Here is a 23,956-nt window from a genome sequence, read left to right as displayed (position 1 = left end):
ATACTAATAAACTTGTCCTCAAAATACCCCTTATGAAGTAGGGAAATCTTTTAGATAAGGCCTCATTCAAAACCCATTGTGGTCAATAGGACTCTCTCTAAAGGATCAAGCCCTTTTTGTCACTTTTGGAAGTGGCACTTAACAGTCTTAGTCACTTAAACCTTGCAGTGCTGAGTGTAACAACACCTAAATACCTTTAAAAATCCTGGACCTTAGTGTCTTGCCCAGGGTTACACATGCACCGAATGTGCAAGAGCTGGGAATTGAATCCACGTCTTTGGAGTCCCAGTCCAGTCCCATAACCACAAGATCAGTCTCCTTGCAGAATGTTCTAAGCCCTTGTTAATGCTTTGAAATAGCACTGTTTCAGTAGGGTTTTTTTTGTCAGCAGTCAATTTAATGAAATTTGAGCTGACCATGGATTTGTTCTTGTCTACGCTTGGAGGCCAACACTGGTTCAGCTAAACAAACTGATCAAATGGTGGTGTTTCTACACGTAGGAAATCTCTCACTTGTTTTTTATGGTGTAAGTTTGAGGAGACCAATCAGAGTGGAACATGATAAAAGTACATAAACTAGAGAAAGTAGATCAAGGGCTTCTGTTCTCCCTGTCTCATAACACAACACCCTTAAGCCAGTCTTTAGTGATTAGAGATCAGGATAAGAGCCAATATAGAGAACATATTATCCCACAATTACCTGCTGCATGGTTCTTATCTCTGAGGAAAGATAGTCCAGTGGTTAGCCCACAAGCCTAGCAGTTAGGCGACCTGAGTTCAGTTCCCTGCTTTGCCACAAACTTCTGTTGTGACCTTGGTCAAATTACTTAGCTTCCCAGTGCCTCAGTTCCCCATCTGTAATATGGGATTAATAATACTTACATACCTTACTGGATATTATGAGGATAAACACACTAAAAATTGTGAAGCACTTGAGATCTATGGAGGAAAAGTGCTATGTAAGAGCTAGGTATTATTCTCTGAATCATATGGAACAGGTCACTGTTAGACACAGGTGACTGGATGGACTTGGGATCTGATCTAGTATGGCATTTTGTATGTCCCTAAGGGTGCATTTGTTTCTGTCGTGTCTAGTAGTTCTTCTGATAGTAAAAAATGCCTGTGCCCTTTTTGCACAATAGTGAGAAATTTTCTAGTGCAGCTGGCATACATGAAGGTTCCAAAAACAGCTTAATCACTGGAGTGTGAGTAGAAATCAAACTGCCATATATAACTGTTAGCCTGGGTTGTAACCCAGGCTGGGTTTTCTGGTCACATAAAACCACTTTATTTTCTTGTAATCAATACATTCATAAAAAACAGAGAATGAAACCTTGAAATTGAGAAATGTTGATTGAATGACTGTTTTCATAGAATCATAGAATATAAGGGTTGGAAGGGACCCCAGAAGGTCATCTAGTCCAACCCCCTGCTCGAAGCAGGACCAAATCCCAGTTAAATCATCCCAGCCAGGGCTTTGTCAAGCCTGACCTTAAAAACCTCTAAGGAAGGAGATTCTACCACCTCCCTAGGTAACGCATTCCAGTGTTTCACCACCCTCTTAGTGAAAAAGTTTTTCCTAATATCCAATCTAAACCTCTCCCACTGCAACTTGAGACCATTACTCCTCGTTCTGTCATCTGCTACCATTGAGAACAGTCTAGAGCCATCCTCTTTGGAACCCCCTTTCAGGTAGTTGAAAGCAGCTATCAAATCCCCCCTCATTCTTCTCTTCTGCAGGCTAAACAATCCCAGCTCCCTCAGCCTCTCCTCATAAGTCATGTGTTCCAGACCCCTAATCATTTTTGTTGCCCTTCGCTGGACTCTCTCCAATTTATCCACATCCTTCTTGAAGTGTGGGGCCCAAAACTGGATACAGTACTCCAGATGAGGCCTCACCAATGTTGAATAGAGGGGAACGATCACGTCCCTCGATCTGCTCGCTATGCCCCTACTTATACATCCCAAAATGCCATTGGCCTTCTTGGCAACAAGAAGTTTTGTTGCTGAACAAATTGTTCTATTTCCTTGGTTAGAGGATCTGCACTTTAGCAGAGCTTTTAATATATTTCTGTGTGAAAGTAAACACTTAATGCAAAGATTTGTTTTCTTGACAATTGTTTGGTATAGAACTTCCTGATCTTTTTGTTTAATTTTTTCCCCCGCTACAGCACATAATCAGGTTAGCTGCATCTGTCACCAAGATCCCAGTGGTAGTACTAGCTTTTGGTATTCCCATAATGATTCTACCAGTCCCCTCTTTCGTTGCCTCTCTCTGTATGAGATCTGCTGGAAGGGCTGAGTTAGAAATAGCTTCATTGGCACCTGCAGCAGTTGATTGGGCTGAATCATGAAAGTAGGGATCATGAGATAAGAGTGCTGTTTTTAGTGATTTTTTTTTTATTTTAATATTTAATTGCTGAAATATACATGCAGGTACAGACATTAATCTTGCATCAAAATGAGTAAATATGATTGTTCTTTAAATGTCCTCAACTAAGCAGAGTATCTGCAAGACTTGCTTTAATGTCTTTAGGAAAAACAAGTCTGAAATGTGTAGTGACTTTTGTCCTTTGTATGTACCTTTTTCCAAGGTGAACTAATAGTTTCACACACATGCACAGGGTGCTGGGGAGGGGTAGAAAGTCTTCTAACCATGTATTTGGTTCAGCTCTTACAATGAGAAAGTAGGGGTTGAGGAGGGTGCAGAGAAATTTCCCTTATGAGGATCAGGGTATCCAGTTGGCAAGGATTGTGAAAGCCCGGTAGCTTCTTGACTGCAGATCACTTTCTCAGTTGTAGCTACAATATACTTCCCCGCTCTTCAGAGCGAGTTCCCCTTACTGAAGGGTTTTTGTTAAATCTGAATAGCCTATGTATGGTCAGATAGAATTGTTTTAAGTATTTATTGTTGATTGGAAGTGACTTTGGCAGTCTTCCCACTTCCTAAGCTTGGTGATAGCTTAGGATATGTTGCAACACTGACAGAAGCTTCAAGCCTGTAAACAACAGCAGACCTGTCCCAAACTCGCTCAGTTGGGGAATTAATTTTAAAGCGGTGTTTTAATGTTTTGTTTGAAGCCGTGAATTGGTTTTTCTGTGTTTCAGGGAGGCATTTATTACCCTCAGGTTCTGGAATAACTGTCTCTGTTTGTAATTTGTTAATGGAGGCACCACGCAGAGCACAAGCCATGAGGAGGAGAGGGAGAAAGGGGGGTTCCTGTACGTAAAGGATCCGGGAGCTAATGCCAGCATTCTAGAAATTACAGGGAAATGACTGAGGGGATCGGAGTGGGGGGTGGGCGCTAGGACTCCTCTGAAGACAATTGGATAGACCTTAGCACCAGCACAACTTGCAGCAGCTACGTGTAAGGAAGACCAACTGCCTTTGTCTGGGTCACAGGTGGGGTGGGGGCTAGGGACAGGAGGGAAGCGGGCGCGTGTGAACGCGTCACAAAGCAGATTTTCCGTTGCTACGGAGACGCTGCCTAGCTTAGAGCTGCTGTTAACCCCGATCTCCATTACATGAATGGCAGTTGTGGGAGCTGCTTGCCAGACTTCGCGGGGGTGTGTGTGGGAACGCGAGTGGGCTCCTCGGAAGAGGGCCGCAGGTAAGGTCAGTGGCTGAGGCGCACAGACCTTTTAAGCGATTGCAGGGTAAAAGATCGTTGGGCAGCCGGGGCACAGTGGGAAGCGGAGGGACCGGGGTTCAGTTACCCTCTCTAGCGGTGGAGACAAGCGTAGTTTGTATCCACCGCTAGAGAGGGTAACTGAACCCCGGCTTCTAGTTCCGAGATCTTCTCGGCTCCTTGCCTTCAATTTCCTTTCACTTCTGTAAGGGTGTGCTTGCGGCAGAATTCAGAAAAACGGACCCTGTGCCCCGGCCATCATTCAAGGACAGTGACTAAATACTTTCTCCCATTTCCTGGGGAGGGAAATCTTGCTGTGTGTATCAGTGAAATGTTTTGACGTTGTTCGGTTCTTTTTAATAAGAAAACATTTTTAAAACAGTTATGAGGAAGTCTTTTTAAAAATACATGCTTTAGTTCATATTTCAAGACTGGGCATCAGCCCAGACCTGGGTAGTTTGAAGAAAAGATTATTTCCAGAGGACATCCATCATACTAGAGGCCCTTTTTACCTCAGTGTATTTAGAGCAATTTCCCTGGTAAAATAAGTCACTTTTGTATCTGTTTCCTACTTGTATGTACTGACTAGAAAAGAGAGAGCATATGAGAATTTTACCACAAAGACAATAAACTGTGAACTAAGCAAGAATGTATTTTAAGTCCAAAAAGAGGAATTTAAAACCAGGAATTAGACTAATACATTTTGAAAAGTTCAGTAAAACAGTAAATTTCACTGCATGTTGGCTGAAATTGGTTGGTTTGTTTAAGAATCGCATTAGCAAATGCGATGTTGGTTATACCTTAAAACACTGGGAAAGTATAGCCAGTGCAGTTTGCTTCCCCTCTCCCCAAAAACTTAAGTGGCTGACACGTGACTACAATCACTCTCAATCTCTATCCCATCTCAAAATGTCAAACTCAGTTTTTTCAAGTGTCTGTCCACTTAGAAGAATAATTTCCAAGTATTAAAATATTGTGCTGAAACTTCTTAATGTGGTATTCTTAATATGTGAATTTAATAATTAAGCTTAAGTAAAATGGATTTGAGTGAAGTATCAAAGTAATCAAATTAAATATGGTGTTGCTAATATAAATCATGACTTAAATAGTATATCTTGTCTATCACTGCATCACCTCTTGGTAATAAATACTTGCTGGAAATTAACTAAAATGTTTTGGCTAGCAGCTAGAATGGGGGATTTCAGCGGAAATATAGTAGAATGAAATGCTGCAGTAGGTCACTACTTAAAGGAGGCAGTGAAAATGCAGGTGGAAACTAGTAGAGACAAACTTTTTTAGATTTAAATTTGTGTATTACAAGTGTTTATATTGACTTGGTTAATTATTTAAAAATAGATCTAGGTGAATAAATCAAAAAAATATTCAAATGCTCTTTCAAATAAAACCTATACTCTCAACCCCTTTTCTTTGCTTTCTGTCAACGTTCATAAAAAGCAAATTAATTTTTGTTTGCAAGGTTCACTGAATTTGAAAGCTTTATAAATATTCATGCAAATGTATATTGGAACCAAAATTGTACTTGTGTGGCCATCTTGAAATCTTTCTGTGGGTTTGTGTTAGGTCATCTAATAAGGGTACAGAGACAAAATGATGTGAGTTAGGTAACCAGTGATAACATCTAGAACATTGAGTACTTTCAGCGAACAGTAAGCCACCCATAAGCTGAAATTCTTTTGTACAAAATAATAATTTCCACAGATATGGCTAATGAACTAATCTGTAACAGTGTTTACAGATTCCCAAACAGGGAAAATGTGTAAATTTGCTGACTAAATTGATTACAAATGTAAAGTTTAAAGCAAGAATCAGTATTTACCTAAAGGAATAATAAATAAAAACTTCATGTTTACTAAAAGTAATAATTATGCATTACAAACTCTTCCTCAGCAGTAGCTGGAAATATTTCCTTCGTGTCCATGGACTGAAAGATTTGAGGGGGAATGTAAAAAAGCTAATTTTGATTGTTGCCTCACTGGCTCCTTGACAATCTGCATGCATGTGATTAATATTGTTTCAAACCTCTTGACTTTCATGACTTCGTAGGTGACCATGAACGATGAGTATTTTTATTACGTTACAATGCGTTTTATGAACTCAGATTTTGTGGGGGCAGTTCTCTTCAGGTGTAAAGTAACATAGCATGGATGAACTGAATACTTCACGTTTGTGTTCAAATCATATTGGATATATACCTTTTTTGTATACGCATCTGTGAAATGTACTTGATGTCCTGATTTTGAAAATATGTTCCTTCAAATAATTCTTTTTTTTTTTTTTTTTTTTAAAATTGCATTTTAAAAGGTTTATCCTGCTAAAAAGGAAGAGGGGAGAAACCCTTTTGATTTTAGTTTGTCAATGTGAAATTTCTTAATTTCTAACTGTTGATGTAATGTCTATATTGGCAAAGTCTTCAGTAATTACACCTACTTTATAATTGTTCTGTATCTGCAGCCATTTTACCCCAGGGTAAAGTGGGTGGTAAATGCTACCAAGTCGTCATGGTAGTGTTTCTCTCTCACTCTGTTCTGTCTGAACAACTACACTAGATGTAGGACAATGATGAAAAATCTACATGTTTCTTGGGACTGGTCTACACTTAGAAGTTTTGCGGGCACAGCTATGTCCTTCCCAGCATAGCTATGCTCGCAAAACTGTAGAGTAGGCAAAACTCCTATGGCTATCCTGGCCTGACTTTTAAAGGTAAACAGTGTTTAAATTCTGGTCTACCCTGAAAAGTGGCATGTAAACTAAAATATATGGGATTCCATGCTGATCATGTCTCGCTAATTTCAGTGTCTAAAGTAAAAATATTTTGTCTAATAGTTTATGAATTTCCCTTAAGTTTTGACAGTGATGCTGTTTTCTATTTGGTCCCCATCTTGTGCATAATCAGTGGTAATAAAGATAGTGGAGACCAAATGTATGTCTTCAATGACACCTGTAGTCTTCACTGGGGATCAATCCCGTTGCATTGTAAGGCAAATCATAGCTGTTATGGCAAGTGCCTGAAACAGTAAATATTTTTAAATCCAATTTGGCATGTTGAGCTCTAAAGGACTTTTGTTTCCTTTGTATTCCACCCAAATCTCTCTACTCCTTGTGTAATATCTACATTACTTAGTCAAAACAGGTCCTCATACCTAGAGTCATAGAATATAAGGCCAGAAGGGACCACCAGATCATCCAGCCTGACCTGTATATTACAGACTACTAAAGACCACCCAGCCAAGACCATCAAGCCCAACATCAAGCCCAATACTTGTCTGAAGTATTACAGTCCTCAGGAGACTAAACTGTTCTATGCCACAGGCAGAGAACAAGAGGGATGGAGGTGCACCAATGCCCAAGATCTCTGCAATGGCATGGAATTGACTAAGTGAGATAAACCCAGATTGTCCTGGAAAGGAACCTGCACTCCATGCTACAGAGGAAGGTGAACCTCCCTGAGGCCCTTGCCATTCTGACCTGGTGAAGAATTCCTTCCAGATGCCAGATATGGCAGTTAGTTAGGTCCTGAACATGTGAGCAAGACCCACCAGCCGCGCACCTGAGAATGAGATGGTACTGAGAATTCTTGGAGCACTGGCCCATTTTGTCTATTATCCCATTCCAGCCATGGCCATCCCTAATGTTACAGATGAAGGAAGAAAAAAACAAACAAACCAGAATACATTGTGGGGAGTGAATCCTTCCTGACCCTTACAGGGGACCAGCTGAAGCCCTGAAGCATGATATTTTTAAGAACATAACATGTAGAACCAGAAGAGACCAAGGTCGCCAAGCCCATCATACAATCCCATTCATAATTTTTGCAAGCTGTATCTTAAAACTAGTTAGATTGTTTACCCACAACTCCTATTGGGATGCTGTTCCACAGCCTTATCCCACTGATGGTTCTAAATGTTTTAATTTCAAGCCTAAATTTATTCATGGCCAGTTCACCTCATTTGTTCTTGTCATTTTCCTTTACCTTAAATAGCTCTTCTTCCTCCCTGATCTATTTATAGAACGCATTCATATCCCATCTCAGCCTTTGTTTTGCGAGGCTAAACAAGCCAAGTTCTTTTAGTCTCCTCTCATAAGATAGGCTCTCCATTTCTCTGATCATCCTAGAAACCTTTCTTTGCGCCGGTTCCAGTGTGAATTCATCTTTCTTGAACAAAGGGGGCCACAATTGTACAGAGTATTCCAGAGGAGGTCTTACCAGTGCCTTGTAAAAGGGTATTAATACTTCCAAAATTTCTTTAAAAAATTTGCCCTCAAAAGAAACCTCACTTTTAAATTTTCTCATAGAATGGGAATTCTAAAGGTTAATTTAGAAAAATCTAAACAGTTTTTTGTTTAAATGCGCCAAAACAAAATTGATGAGGCTCCCCAGAGACGTGGTAGCTGTACTTCTAGGCTCCCTGTTGCAGACCTGGCAGACCAGAGATCCCTGGCTCCAGACAGGGCTCCCATTGGTGCAGGACTGTTTGGTTTCTCTATGGCAGGGAGTCTAGAAGCTATGACGGCCCTAGCTTGAGCCAGAGTTGCTGGGCTTTGTGGTAGCTTGCAAGGCAGGCAAGCTGTCAGAAAGCCAGACAGGTTTTCTTGGGAAACCAACCTGGTTTACATCGGAAGATCTGATGAAATCAATGTGTTTCTGTAGAACATTCAAATTTTGTTGAATTGGCATTTTCCAATGGAAAAACTCAGTCAGAAAATTTGTGACCAACTTTACGTTAAACAAATAGGCCTGGCATCCCACTTCAGTTTGAATAATTGGGAACATAATTCAGTGACTCAGATTATTGACTGACGTAATTGGTATAGCTCCACTGAAGTCAATTTACTCCAGCTGAGAATCTGTCCCAATGTTTGAAGACCTAGGGATTCAACAAACTGCTATAGGATTTTCTTTAAAACTGCTCAAGATGAGGTACTGAAGAGGAGGGGATACAATTTTTACTGTCTGAGGCTCTTACTATTTTGTTAGTTTTTTAGTGACAAAGAAAGATTCCAGTGACAACTACTGGGATTTCATTGTTCTAGTTCTTTAAAACAGTTGAATGAAACTTTTTATTCCACAGAAGTGTAGCATTCACTCCAAATGAATTCAGAATTCCCTCACAATTTTCTTAGTCAGTGCTCAGCTCTTTTGTTAACCCTTAAACAGGGATGAATGGTATGTTTAAAAACAACCAACCTTCATCATTATTTCTGTGGTGATTCCAGCTAAGGACCTGCATGAAGCATCAGGACCCCATTGTAATAGGCACCATGCAAACTAACACCAGGAGTCCTTGAGAGTTCGCTGCCTATAATTTGCAACTCAGCTGAATCATCTTGTCCCTGTGGCATTGTCATGCCCCAGTAGACTCACCAAAACTGGTGCTAGAGTAGAGAAACATGAGAATTGAGAAGAATCTGAGTTATAGTAAAAATAGAATAAACTTTCAGCATGATTGTCTTAAACTATTTTAAAAAAGGAGTTCAATGACACTTGTAACTTGTTAAGCAGAGAAGAGCAGTCCTTGGTTTGGAGACTGCAGTCCATGTGACTTAATTTAAAAAAAAAATTCAGTCAGATTCTTGAGAAAACCCATCACTGTCTTCCTAATTCTTCAAGTCTCTCTGTAGAATTGATTGTAATCTAGGATTTCCTTGGTTTCTTATTACACACACTGCAATTGTACATTTCATTTTGTATTGCCATTGTGTTATCACATCTGGCAATTAGCATATTGAGTCAGCGTAAGGCAGCCAGCTCACCCCTGCGGCACCTCCAGCTGGTCTTAGTCAGGAATTAGCTCACCAGGCTCTGGAGCGCCCTCTGCAGGCTGGTGATCCACCTTACTGCTGACCCCGTGTCCCTCCCAGACCCAGTGCCCCTTGTCTCTTGGATGGCTTCTCCTGGTAGTACACCCACTGTCTCTCAGGGTTCCTACCCACTATCCTCACCTTCCCTCAGTGTAAGGCTGCTGCCAGTCACCAACTAGCCCCTTGTATCGGGGGCAGACTGCAGTGTAAAAGCCACTCATCACTGGCAAGGAGGAGTTTGGACCTGCTGCCTCGGCCTACCCGTGGGCTGCCCCCTTTGCAACCTCAGTACCTGCCTGGCCTTCTACTAGGCCACAGTCTGGGATTTTCCCGGCCGGAGCTCCCCAGCTCCCTTGGCCTTTCTTCAGCCCTGCTCCAATCTAGGTACTCTCTGCTCCCTGCAGCCAGGTCCCTCCCTGTCCAAAGGCAAGAGAGAGAGTGACTCAGCTCCTGGCTCACTGCCTACTTATAAGGCCAGCTGAGCCCAAATTGGGGCATGGCCCCAGCTGAGCCTACTTCCCTACTCAGCCTGGGCTGCTTGCCCCAGCCACAGCCCTCTCCTGGGCTGTTCTAAGCCTCTCAGGGTAGCAGCAGGTGTCTACCCCACTACAGTCAAACAAGCCAATAATACGATATTTTTAATCCTTTTGTTTTTACCCAGATACAACTTCTACTAGTAAATGTTGCTAAATTTTGAAAAAGATCTGGTTACTCAATTGCTATTGTTATGTAACATGAATATCATTGCTTGGAAAATTACAAATCTTAAACTACAAAAGTGATTTGGGTGAAAGTACAACAGTTACAGTATATTATACTTTTATAATTGCCTTATTTAATTGGGATTTTTCTTCTGTAGATTTCACCACACTTGCCTGTGACAGCTCCTGTGGGATAAGCTGGGACTGAAGCATCTGGCAGTGGCTTTCACGTCTTTACCTGCCACGATGAAAAGTTGCATGAGGTTTCTTTTTCTTTTCTTTTTTTGACACTCTGTGTGCATTTATTCTAGTGTAGTTGTCACAAGATAAGCAGATCAGTTAGTAAACACATTTTTGTAAGGATTTATTTCTTTTCCACTTCACAAAAGTTTACTTTTGAAAGTAAAGGGTAGAATAGTATTAGCATGGTAAGTACATCACCAGGACAAATCACAGATTATAGTCTAAGAAGGAAGGATCAGCGCTGGAAACTGCCAGTCCCATTTCCCCAAGATCCAAAATAAATATGCCTGACTTGCATTGACTTGAAGGACTGAAGGAGAGAACACGGAGGATTTCTTGTTTTCTCCCTCTCTCACACTTCAGTACTGCTCCATCAAAAAGTATCATGTACAACTGTATAGCGATTGTGTGTGCATGTAAACAGAGTTATCTCTTTAAGTTTTCTGCAGTGTTCTTTCATTGATTAGTAGCATCTTTTCCTCAAAGATTAACTTATGCTGCTGAGCTATCTTGCATCTTGTACTTAATAATCAGGATCTGATTCCAGAAACAGTTCTACCACTCCAGGACCGATATGGCTTCTTGTTACTCCAAAGCCGGATGTTTGGAACCAGTCCTATATAAAATGGACAGTCTGAATTGCATTTGGCTTTCATATTCAGCAACTGCTAACTATTTAGTTACATTTTCCTACTTTGAATTTCTGGAATATCTAATGTTAAAGCATAAGCTCATATTCAAAAATTAGTCTGTTATATAGAACAAATTAGTCTACAAACATTTGTATCTTAATTGAAAATGATCTTTTATTCATTTTTTAAGATGTCAATATAAGTGGTTTTTGTTGAGAGGATTTTAAAGAAATCTACTTGAGGGGAGGGGAAGTGATTTTTTTTCTGTAAAAACAACAGTGTGTATTCCTCTGTGGTTGGCTGCATTGAGATAAGAATTCTATTCATATAAGAATTGCTGAGTCTACACATAAAAATGTTTGGTTTTTTTTTTGTAATTGCTAGCCGTAGAAACTCAACTTGGCCTCTTCACAGTGAAGCTGGATTCTTTCCTCCTCCCACATCATTATCAGGAATAAAGAACCTACAAGAGTTTGGAGTCTCCTGAAAAATGTCCTTAAATGCTTGTTTGAAGATGGGGACAGTGCTCTGTGCACTGAGCGTCTTTTAGAGTCTTGGTATCCCACAAACCGGTTTTGATTCAAGTGAACAGTTAGGCCATCATATCCTGAATAAATCATCAGGAAGGAAAAGGCCCATATCTCCTCTAGCTGATAGTCCATCAGTTCTGAGATTGGATTGTGTTCTGTAAGGCCTTCTTAATTGCCATTAACCTGGCAAAAAGGGGAGCTGGCTCAATAACATACCCACGTGAGTGGTCCCTGGGTTGGAGATAACAATTCAGATATTTTTCCAGTGGAAAAATATAAACATCTGTTTGCTTTACCTATAAATATGACCATCTGCTCAAGAATCACTGTCCATCTATGGGTATTAGCCAGGATGGGCAGGAATGGTGTCCCTAGCCTCTGTTTGCCAGAAGCTGGGAATGAGCGACGGGATGGATCACTTGATGGTTACCTGTTCTGTTCATTCCTTCTGGGGCACCTGGCACTGGCCACTGTTGGAAGACAGGGGACTGGGCTGGATGGACCTTTGGTCTGACCCAGTAGGGCCGTTCTTATGGTGATACATGCTTTCTTCAGTCACAAGGTGGATGTTGCAGGAGTAGTTGATGTGAGGCTTTCCCCTATTTCCTCTGGTAGCTTCATTGACATTTTTGCTCAGGAGACAAAGGGCCCATGGTCTGTATGGCTAAGGCAAATGTTTATCTGTTGGGGATGATGTTAATCCCATTGTGCTGAAAATGTTGCCATGTTTAATCATGCAGAACCAGTGCTCCTATTTAATTCGCTGCCTAAGATCCCTTTTCCTGTCAGTGTGGGAGACAAACTGCTGAAGGAAAAACAAACAAGGAGTGAAAGTATCATGTTTTTTTTTTTTTTTTTTTTTACCCACCTTTTAGCCATGCAAGGAAAGAGACAGAATCTCTATGTTGCCAACAAAAGTTCCTTTTGTCACAGTTTATCTTCTGCAAGAATTTCCATCTTGCAAATGAGATCATTTAGATCATCCGATGAAGTGAGCTGTAGCTCACGAAAGCTTATGCTCAATAAATTGGTTAGTCTCTAAGGTGCCATAAGTACTCCTTTTCTTTTTGCGATCATTTTAGTATGACTACTAAAATATTACTTCCCTCCTTCCTTCAGAAAGGAACTATGGATTTTCTTTCATTCCCTCTTGGAAGATGTTTTCAAATTGGAGTGGTAATATCTCTCATTAAACAAGCACAAAAAATCTATACTGTACTAAAGTTAAATGCTGACTGCCAAATTACCAAAAGTGGATGCTGTAGTTGTCACGCTTGTTAAGCATTCTGTCATCCCCCAGAAAATTGTAAAGATAAAACACTTGAAGCTCTATTGGCCTCTGCAGCAACCATCTGCTTTGCAAAAGCTATTCTTTGTTTTTCCTGTTTGAATTATATCAGTGCTATAGAATTTTGTAAATGCAAAATTACTTTTACAAACAGTTAATCTTCACAACACCCTTTTGGTGTAGGCAATTGTAAGTAGTGGTGTCCTCATTTTACTGAAGGAGAAACTGAAGTAAAGAGATTAAGTAGAGCTGTCAACCGATTAAAAAATTAATGGTGATTAATCGCACTGTTAAACAATAATAGAATATCATTTATTTAAATATTTTTGGATGTTTTCTACATTTTCAAATATATTGATTTAAATTACAACACAGAATACAAAGTGTACAATGATCACTTTATATTTTTTATTACAAGTATTTTCACTGTAAAAAAACAAAAGTCTTTTTCAATTCACCTCCTAAAAATACCATAGTGCAATCTCTTTGTGAAAGTGCAACTTAAAAATGTAGATTTTTGTTGTTGTTACATAACTGCACTTAAAACCAAAACGGTATCAAACTTCAGAGCCTACAAGTCCACTAAGTCCTACTTCTTGTTCAGCCAATTGCTCAGACAAACAAATTTGTTTACATTTGCAGGAGATAATACTGCCTGCTTGTTTACAGTGTCACCTGAAAGTGAGAACAGGTGTTCGTATAGCACAGTTGTAGCTAGCATTGCAAGATATTTACATGCCAGATGTGCTAAAGATTCATATGTCCCTTCATAATTCAACCACCATTCCAGAAGTCAGGCCCCAGCTCAAGTCGAGCAGTGCAGCCCATCCCATGCTTTGCCTGCGAGCCCAGATAGCGGTGCAGGCCCTAGCCAGCTTCAGGTCTCATCGATGCCCAAAGCTCTTATAGCAGCTCAAGAGATCCTGACGCTCCCGGTGTTGCCCACACTGGCTCCCATGGTATCCCTCTCGGGGAAAACCTGCGTTGGGACATATGCGTGTGTTTCTGCCTCAGCAATACCGATCCCCATCGAGAGGGATATCCCGCCTTCATTCGCTCGCCCGAAGCCGTCACACCTCAGGACTGAAGAGGCAGGCTTAGTGGAGCCCTCTTCGGTCCCCCCCACTGGGGGCACCGATCAAGGGACTCAAGGTGTACCTCGCCGGTAGATTGGCGCAAACACTCTGAGGCACTGATCAGACACCAGGGATCACCGATCGCTGGGCCGTTGTTGCCTGGCTCCAAGAAAGAGGCTGCCCTACTGAGGACGATACTCCTGGCAACTGGCCCGTAATAGCTCCTGGTCCTGTTAGACATACCGGTCGAGTAGTGTGAGGCATGGCTCGTCGGGTATCCGACGCAGATCCTCCAAACGCCGTTGCTCCCCGGGAGCCCAACAGAGACAGTCTCGCTCGGACAGGTCGACTTTAGGACGCAGTGACTGGTCCCGGTTGGACAAGAGCCACCGTTCAGCCCAATCCTGGTTGTCCGGTACCAATCGCTCCACTGGTAGCTCCGGCTCAGAGCAAGGTCCCCTGCCTGCGGATAAGCTCTGGTACTGGCAGTGCCATCTACATTATCGGCACTGAAATCTGTCCCACGGCCCCAAGCGCAGTGGCCTGCACCATGGTATCCATGGAACCCACGGGGGTTCACCCAACCTTCCCAGGCTGCCCTATCGGTGTTGGGAGCCTCGGAGAGGCCAGCAGCCTCAGTATCCCGTCCCTCTCCTGTGCTTGGAGAGGGGGACCCAGGGGAGCAAGCTGCTGGACTACCAATGGATGTGGAGGTTGCCATGGTACTGGCATCATCCTTGTCGTTGCTGGACGAGGCTATAACGGGAGCCCCGTCACCCAGTTCCTCAGGATGACGCCAAAGCGCACCAGGAATTTTTGAAGAGGGTTGCTTCTAACCTGGGGCTTCAGGCAGAGGAATTTGAAGAGCCCTCAGACTCTGTTCGATGTCCTCAGCTCCTGCCAGGGTGGCTCTATCCTTTCATGAAGGGGTTTCCAAAATCATTAATACCTTGTGACAGACCCCCTCTTCCCAGGTCCCTATCTTTAAAAGGACCGAACACAAGTACTTCGTGCTGACCAAAGGGCACAAGTACTTGTACTCCCACCCAGCCCTGTAATTCCCTTGTGGTTGAGGCGGTTAACCACAAGGAGAGACAAGGACAACCTGGGGCCGCCCCCAAAAATAAAGACTCGAGGAGGCTGGATCTCTTTTGGATGTAAGGTTTATTCGTCTTCCAGCCTTCAGCTGAGAGTGGCCAACCACCAAGCCTTCATTGGCTGATATGACTTTAATAAGTGGCAAGCCATGGCCAAGTTCAAAGGGTTGCTCCCCAAGGCTTCCAAGAAGGAGTTCCGAGCAGTCCTCGATGAGGGCACGACTGCGGCCAGGGCGGCCCTCCAGGTGGCGTCGGATGCTGCTGCCCGCACCATGGCTTCCTCTGTCTCCACACAGTGAGTCTCTTGGCTGGTCCTCTCTGGGTTGTCCTCCAAGGCCCAGAAGTCAGGACCTCGACGGTGGGGCCCTATTTGCGGAGCAAACAAGACAGCAAGTTGCATGGCCTCAAGGATTCTTGCACCACCCTGAAAACCTTGGGTCTCTACGTCCCAGCCCCAGTGTGTAAGAGGTTCAAACCACAGCAGCCTCAGGGCCGGGGAGCCAGCCTCGGCAGGGCCAGCCCCATAAACAAGACAAGGGTTACAAGCTCCACCCGAGCCACCTGCCTCCATCCTCAGCCCAGTCGGGCTCAACCCGTAATGAGCAGATTGCCAACCGGTTGTTTTGAGGGTGTTCCCAAGGGCAACCTACCAGACTATTCCCTAGATCCATCTTTCCCAGTGTTCTCCGACTGCCTTTCCCCTTTCCTCCTGGCATGGACCACTATAACTTTGGACCGCTGGGTCCTCAACACAGTGGAATAGGGTTATATTCTCCAGTTCCTTTCTACCCTTCTTCTCACCTGCCTTCCCCGTCACTCTTCAGTGACCCCTCTCATGAGAGTCTCCTCGTGCAGGAGGTAAAGGGGTTACTACAGCTGGGTGTGGTGGAAGAAGTTCCTCTCGAGTACAGGAACAAAGGGTTCTATTCCCAGTACTTTTTAATCCCAAAGGCCAAGGGCGGTCTGCGGTTCATCCTGGACCTATGAGACCTCAACAAGTACCAACAGAAGCTAAAGTTCCGCATGGTCTCTCTGGCTTCTAGTATCCCCTCCCTGGATCTGGAAGACTGGTATGCCACCCTCAACTTGAAGGACACATACTTCCACATAGTGATCTTTTGAGGACAGTGGGGCCCCACCACTACCAGTTTGTGGTCCTCCTGTTTGGCTTGGCAACAGCACCAAGGGTGTTTACCAAGTGCATGTTGGTGGTGGCAGCTTACCTCAGGTGCCGGATTATCCAGATCTACCCATACCTCGATGACTGGCTCGTCAAGGGTGGTTCAAGTCTCAAGTCCAAAGGGATGTCGCTGTGCTTAAAGCCACACGCCACTCTCTGGGCCTACTGGTGAACGACAAAAAGCTGATGTTAATGCTGGTGCAGAGGATAGAGTTCATCGGAGCGGTTCTTGACTCCATCAGCACCAGAGCGTTCCCACCACTGGAAAGGTTCTACACAATGGCAAACCTCATTGTGGAAGTTTCTGCATTCCCTCTGCGTACAGCCAGGGCCTGCCTGTGCCTGCTGGGCCACATGGCAGTGTGCACTTATGTGGTCTGCCATGCCAGGCTCCTACAACAATGACAGGCAACAGTCTATTCCCAGTCCCGAGAAGATCTTTGCCATTCCCCAGGCTATACTTAGCTCGCTGAAATGGTGGACCAACTGCAGGACAGTTCTGGAAGGGGTTCCATTCGACAGCCCTCCTCACTCCGTCGAGTTGCTGTCGGACGCCTCAGACCTTGGCTGGGGGGGGTCCCTGGAGGAGGCACGGTTACACATAAACGTCAAAGAGCTCCGAGCAGTCCGGCTGGCGTGCGGAGTCGTCTTGCCCCACCTGTTGAGTAAGGTGGTATGAGTCCTGACAGACAAGACAGCTTGATCATCAACAAGTACGGGGAGTGCACTTGCCAGCTCTCTGTCAGGAGGTGCTCCATCTGTGGAACGTCTGATTCAGCCACGAAATCCACCTAGAAGCTTGTCACTTCCCCGGCATCAGGAATACACTGGCAGACTAGCTCAGCAGGGATTTTTCCTCTCACCACAAGTGGTCACTCCATACAGAGGTAGCCTGCATGATCCCCCAAAGGTGGGGAACTCCCCAAGTGGACCTGTTCACTACCAGACAGAACAGGAAATGCCACCAGTTTTGTTCTCAACAGGGTCTGAGCAAGGACTCCCTCGCCGATGCCTTCCTCCTGTGGTGGTTGGGGAGTCTGATGTATGTGTTCCCTCTGATTCCACTCATCAGCAGGACCCTGGAAAAAATCAAGAGAGACCGGGAGCAGGTTATCATGATTACCCCAGTGTGGCATTACCAGCATTGGTTCGGCATGCTCATGAGCCTGTCAGCGGCCACTCCCTGGCCCGTCCAACCGACCAGACCTGCCGTTGCAGGTCCACGGTCAGCTCTTGCACCCCAACCTCGGGTCCCTCCACCTCTCGGTATGGATGCTATGTGGCTGAACCCAGAGGAGCGGACCTGTTCGGAAGGAGTCCAACAGGTCCTCCTGGAAAGTAGGGAGCCCTCAATTAGACTGACTTACCTGGCCAAGTGGATGAGGCTGGGCGTCCAAATGGGGCATATCACCTGTTCTGGATGGCCTGCTCCATTTGAGGAACCAGGGCCTGGCACACTCTTCCGTTAGAGTGCAGCTTGTGGCCATCTCCGCTTTTCACCCACCGATCCAAGGACAGACAGTGTTCTCCCATGACATGACGGTCAGATTCTTGAGAGGGCTGAAGAGACTCTTCCCGCAGGTGCAGGCTCCCTTCACACAGTGAGATCTTAACTTGGTCCTCTCTCTAGGCTCACTGACCCGCACTTTGAACCACTGGGGTCCTGCTCCCTTTCCCATCTGTCATGGAAGGTTGCATTCCTGGTGGCAGTGACATTGGCGAGACAGGTCTCTGAAATTAAAGCCTTGATCTCAGAACTGCCGTACACTGTTTTCGACAAAGATAAGGTTCAGTTGTGGTCCCTTCTTGGCAAAGGTGGTCTCCACCTTCCACATGTACCAGGACATCTTCCTCACGGTGTTCTGTCCCAAACCACACAAGACCACTGAAGAGAGGCGTCTTCACACCCTGGATGTCCAGAGGACCTTGGCTTTTTACTTAGAATGTCCCAAGCCTTTCCATAAATGGACTCAACTCTTCATCACTATAGTGGATAGGATGAAGGGTCATCCGGTATCCTTGCAGAGGATTTCCAATTGGATCACCTCATGCATAAGGGCCTGTTACGACCTACTGAGAGTTCCACAGCTGCCAATTGTCAGAGCCCACTGGACAAGAGCTCAGGCGTTTTTGGCAGCCTTCCTGGTGCACATCCCTATCCAGGACGTCTGTAGAGCTGCAGCGTGGTCCTCTGTCCGCACGTTTACTGCTCATTATGTCATCACTCGGCAGGCCAGGGATGACACTGGGTTCAGCAGAGCTGTGTTGCAGTCTACACGTCTGTGAACTCCTACCCACCTCTAAGGGTAATGCTTTGGAATCACCTAATATGGAATGGACATGAGCAAGCACTCGAAAAAGAAGAAAAGACAATTGCCTTTTCCGTAACTGGTGTTCTTCGAGATGTGTTGCTCATGTCCATTCCATGACCCGCCCTCCTTCCCCACTGTCGGAGTTTCTGACCAGAAGAAACTGAGGGTGGGGGGATCCGGCGGAACCCCTTATACTGCACCATACAGATGCCACTTCAGGGGGTGCCAGAGCTGGTCCCCTACAGATACTGCTGAGGGAAAAACTTCTGGCATGGTTGCGTGTGGCGAGCACACACACCTAATATGGAACGGACATCAGCAACACATCTTGAAGAACACCAGTTATGGAAAAGGTAACTGTCTTTTCTTGGAGGCATCAACATACAAGTTCCTCCACTTTGATGGTGAAGGAATATACTCCTGCATAATTTAATCTTGTTAATGCCATAAGATAATGGATAACTTGTGCTAGAAAAATAACATTTTTCATTAGGTTTTCAAAACATAAATGAGCATAATGAGCAACTAGCAAAGAAAGCTGACTTGTCCTAACTTGGACTACCTCTTCTGTGGCACCCTCACCACCTTTTGAGTTTGAGTTATAAACATTATTTAGAGAACACTATTTAGAGAGAATTATCTTATCGATGTAAAATAAATAAATAAATCTGTATATATGCACGCTTATTTTTTTGTTTGTACATGATAAATCAGCCCTGCAAAACAGTGCTTCAGAAATCTTAGGGCCAGAAGTTTTTCCCTCAGTAGGATTTCACTTTTGGTACTTGTATGTAAAGAGGCCATACTTGTACCAAAGAGTGCATTTTTACTATAAACATAACCATCCCGTAATGACACTTAGTGACATGGAAGCATGACAGAGGAATTAAGATTCTAATCATATCACTATGGACAAAGAGTTAAATACTGCCCTTGTTGAAGTCAATGGTGCCTAAATTTCAATCAATAAAATCCCCATGGTTCCTAAATCTCTGCCAGAGGGTACGCATACAGATACCAAGAGTGTGTGACACTTGAACACCTAGCTCATGCCAGAACTCCAGCATGATCTTCAAAGTAGGCATTGCCCTGGCTATCTCTACAGCAGGGCCTGACTCGGTAGGAGTTTTTGGAAGCCACCGACTGGATCAGGCCTTTCAAAAAATGGTTGTCTTTATTACGTTTAGCTCAGTTGTTAAAGCATTCACCCAGGACGTGGAAGACCAGGGCTCAAATTCCCCCCTCCCTTCTCCCTGTTGTGGAGCAGGGGCTTCAGCTTGGTACCCAACACCATAGGTCAACACCCTACCCCTTGGATTATTCTTACTATCTGGTCCAATGGCTATTTTATTATTCAGACAAAGTGGAATAGCTTCAAACAGGAGACAAAGAAAGAGACACCCCATAATGCTGTATTTAGGGCACTCACTTGCAATGTAGGATACCCAGGTAAAAGTCCCTGCCCCACATCAGGCAGAAAGGAGATTTGAACACATATCCTTAGTGAGTGCCCCACCTTCTGGGCTAAAGGTCATAAGGAGGCCAACACCTCTTCAGTTTTTTTCAAGAAAAGGCTTAGGCACCTAACTCCAGGAGAGCTGTGAATTCCAAGTGGAAATAGGCACCATTGTGTTATTATGGGATGGTTATGTTTATAGTAAAAATGCACTTTTTGCATACAAGTACCAAAAGTGAAATCCTTTAGGCCATGTATTGCCCTCATGTAGAGGAAGCAATATAGTTCCACTGCATGCACTGTGCCTGCCATACAATGGAATTGCATAGTTTCCTGTGTAGTCTGGAATAGAGCTCTGCAATGGCCCAATTCAAGGTACTATGTAGGGTTTTATAGGGACTTGGCCAATATACTAATTTGATGGATTTACTGATGACTATGTGAGGAGCAATGGGTGTTACTACTTTTCTCATAGGCTCTTAAGTAGGTTGATAGTTCAAAGGAGTTGAAGATTACAGGTTAATGTCTAAGCACAGAATCTTATGATATTCTGATGTGATTGGGTAGCGTGTCCTCAGTTTTTGTGGGTGCATCTATTTGAAAATTGGAACTGGAAATTTGTTTAAATCCAGATATTGTGTTGAAAAATAAGATTTTTAGTGTGCCTAGATTTCTGCATAATTGCCAGATAAATCAAAATAAATACTGCAAGTCATAGATTGGAAGAGAAGAATTGTTATCCCCACTCCTGGTCCCTTGTGAGATGCTTGATCTTTGTACAAAGGGACTAGGATTTTACCCTAAACTCTTAAATGCATAAATTGACCTACTACTTTGGTAACTCTTAATCAGAAAATGGGAAATACATATTTTTTAAAAGGACTGCAAACAGACTTTTTCTTTCTCTTTCAGGTCTTCGCTGATCTACATGTAATCAACAAATTTGTCAAACTCCCGTGTGATCTACAACCTTCACAAGCAGACAAAATGAAGCTAACGCATACTATCAATCCTGTTTTTCTGCAGTTAATAAACTTCATAATATTGGTGTACACGTTTATAACATACGTTCCATGGTACATACTATCTGGCTCAAGACAGACCTTAGCAAAATCAAAACAAATTAAAGCTAAACCTGTGACAAACAAACCTGGTAGTTCATACAGGTCTGTTAACAGTTTGCATTGCTTAGCTTCCGTTTTATATCCTGGATGTGACACACTCGACAAAGCTTTCAAGTATGCTAAAACTAAATTTAAGGACAAAAAACTCTTAGGAACACGTGAAGTCTTGAAAGAGGAAGATGAAATCCAGCCCTCTGGAAGAGTTTTTAAAAAGGTAAGTTATTTTGTTGTCTGCCTTTAACTTTTTTTTTTAAAACCAGTAAAGACTACTCTCCATTGCAACAGTTCTAACTAGAGTGATACAGACTGAAAAACTAGGTTTCTTTCTGAAATTAAGTAGCCATGGCAAAGGTTATAATTCCCTCTTTCATTAATCCCTGTTTAAGACAAATCTAAAATCTCTTTTTTGCATTCTTTAGATATCCTTCAGTGAAACAGGAAAAAGTGATGGTGAAATTATTGTGCAAGATTGTTCTCTGATTTTTTGGGGAATGTACTGCTTGTTAAAAATCTAGAGGTGGAGGAGGAAATAGGTTTAAGTTTTCTATTGTGACATTTTTGGTCAGTGAAAAACCTTACTCCTGTTTCTCTAAACTTTTGTAGACAACATATAATATGAAAAAACAAACTAGTATGTGCCTTTCTAATAAACTGAATTGTAAATGAAGGGTCCAGTTATGCACCAGACATGCAGGACTTTAATGGGAGTTTTGTTTGCACAAGGACTTTCAATTTGGTATCACAGATCATAATTGCATAGTCTTGTTTGATTGGTTTTTGGTGCAGTCACCTTAAAGGTGAACTACAGATTTAAAAAAAAAAAAATGTAAATCATTCCAATAGTACATTTTGAACAACTCAAATACTATATAGGGATTATTTCAGTACAGTAGCCTTTTCTGTAGTTTTGTAACTTCAGGCCTCCCTTGATGATTGACTCTTGCTTTTTGTAAGCTCCTAAGAAACATGCCACTGCATTAGGGGATAAGTCAAGTAATATTTTCTCCATTTTTTTTCACATTATTTAACTCTATAATAGCATGATTTTGAGATGGTATTATGAGGACTTGCATATATGTACATGAAATCTGCATGCTCCAATGCAGTTCATGGCAGATGTAGTATCCTCAGTCAAGTGTGTGCTGACCAGGAACCAGTAGAGGGCAGTATTGTGCGCTCTTGGACTTCCAGAAAGGGTTGCCATCTTCCCAATAAAAAGATTAATTTTGGTGATGATAATCTTTTTGTGGGGAACCTGCTTTACTTTGAACGTTAACAAGGATTTTTTAACCACGCACATGTGGCTTTTTATTTATAAAAACATAAAACGTGGTTAAAATAATAAAATACCCATAAAATAAAATAAAATAGTAAACAAGAGTTAGCATATGTTCTGTTTTAAATTGTCTTACAGAGGGGCTCTAATTTATGGGGAACCTTTTCCACAGCTCTGGAGATAATGCCCTGGTAAAAGGGAAATACTATACAGAAACATTTGCTTTCATAAGGAGTATAATCTATCTTGATGCACCGTTCCCAACTTTGTTGGGCTGTAAAGTAAGCACAAGAGCAAGTTAATGTTTCATGCAAACTGGGCCTGCCTCTGAGTACAGATTAACATTTTGGCCACAAGTAGTCTTTGTGGGTTTGTTTTCTAAGCATAATTAATGCCATAAAGGTTAAGCATTAGGAATCTTTAGACTATTCTGTTATGCAAGTAAGTGTCTTGGAAGTAGTGGAAAGCTGAAAAATGTGTAGAAATTGACCTACTTATTTTTCTTGCTCTCTAAATCTTCAATCAGGAAATTTTAACGAAACTTGATATAACAGTTCTTTTTGATTGCCACACTTGATGCTGTGCCGTTTTGTTCCATGGGGTGGCACTGCTGCATAAGATTGTTTTTAGAATTTCTTAGCATTTTCATTTTATGTTAAGAAATGCTGTATTTTCTTTAAAATGCGATATAAAATGTTGAGCAAACAAATCAGACTGTAAAAGTTTTACAAGGTACTTTGCACATTTTTCTAGTAAGACTCCTGTTGAAATCACTGAGAGTTTTGACAATGAGTTTCATCAGGAAGGATAGCAGGAATTGGCTCGTACATTTTTTGAAATGGGACTTTGGTCTAATTTTGGTCTCTGAAGTCAATAGTAATACTTCCAGTAGCTTCTGCTGTAATTCCCTGCAACTCTGCTGTAAAGAACAGATTCTAAAAATTGTTTGAAGACTAACATGCATCTGCCAGACATATTACAACAAATCTATATGTAATGTCTTTATAGAAGTCTTATTTTTCAACTAATTGATCTAAAGTCATAAAGCCCATCCCCTAGAACAGTGGTTCTCACACTTTTGTACTGGTGACCCCTTTCACATATCAAACCTCTGAGTGTTTCTCACCCCCCATAAATGAAAAACACTTTAAAATATATTTAACACCATTATAAATGCTGGAGGCAATGTGGGGTTTGGGGTGGAGGCTGACAGCTTGCGAACCTCCCTCTTGTGTAATAACCTCGTGACCACCTGAGGGGTCCTGACCCCTAGTTTGAGAACCCCTGCACTAGAGCATATTAACTAATACTTTAGTTGAATAACTAACTGTCATTGGTCTTTTTGCTAGTTTTCCTATTTAAAATCATTCTGTATCCTCTAGTTCTCTTTGTAAAGGCAGCTTGTCACTGTTCAGAGCAAGCGTTTGAACATTTACATAATTTGTAATTTTTATTTATATGGTGTACTCATAAATCTTAAATTACTTACAAAGGGTAGTAATTATTATTGCCAGTTGGGAAGCGGAGTACAAACTGGTGAGAAATGACTTGCTTTGGATCACTCAATAAGTCAGTGGCAGAGCTAGGCATAGA

At 42.6% G+C, this 23,956-nt stretch overlaps 1 protein-coding gene across 5 annotated transcripts in view; it reads left to right on the top strand.

Annotated features, from left to right (window-relative positions):
- The window catches only part of ACSL3 (acyl-CoA synthetase long chain family member 3), a 109,996-nt gene that overhangs the window by 27,698 nt on the left and 58,342 nt on the right, over positions 1–23,956 (top strand). Inside the window, exons 1-3 of one of the 5 annotated variants that reach the window (XM_048863340.2) lie at positions 3,483–3,610; positions 10,308–10,412; positions 20,876–21,301. In XM_048863340.2, the coding sequence (XP_048719297.1) occupies positions 20,951–21,301 (351 nt within the window). In that variant the 5' untranslated portion in view covers positions 3,483–3,610; positions 10,308–10,412; positions 20,876–20,950. Of the gene's footprint in view, positions 1–3,465; positions 3,616–10,307; positions 10,413–20,875; positions 21,302–23,956 lie in introns of those variants that run through there. The other 4 variants (XM_048863341.2, XM_048863338.2, XM_048863342.2 and 1 more) reach the window with 4 other exon arrangements.

The sequence above is a fragment of the Caretta caretta genome, chromosome 9 (assembly GCF_965140235.1).
Source record: "Caretta caretta isolate rCarCar2 chromosome 9, rCarCar1.hap1, whole genome shotgun sequence".
Taxonomy (NCBI): domain Eukaryota; kingdom Metazoa; phylum Chordata; order Testudines; family Cheloniidae; genus Caretta; species Caretta caretta.
Note: the sequence above shows the minus strand (reverse complement) of the source record. Positions and strands in the feature narration are given on the sequence as shown.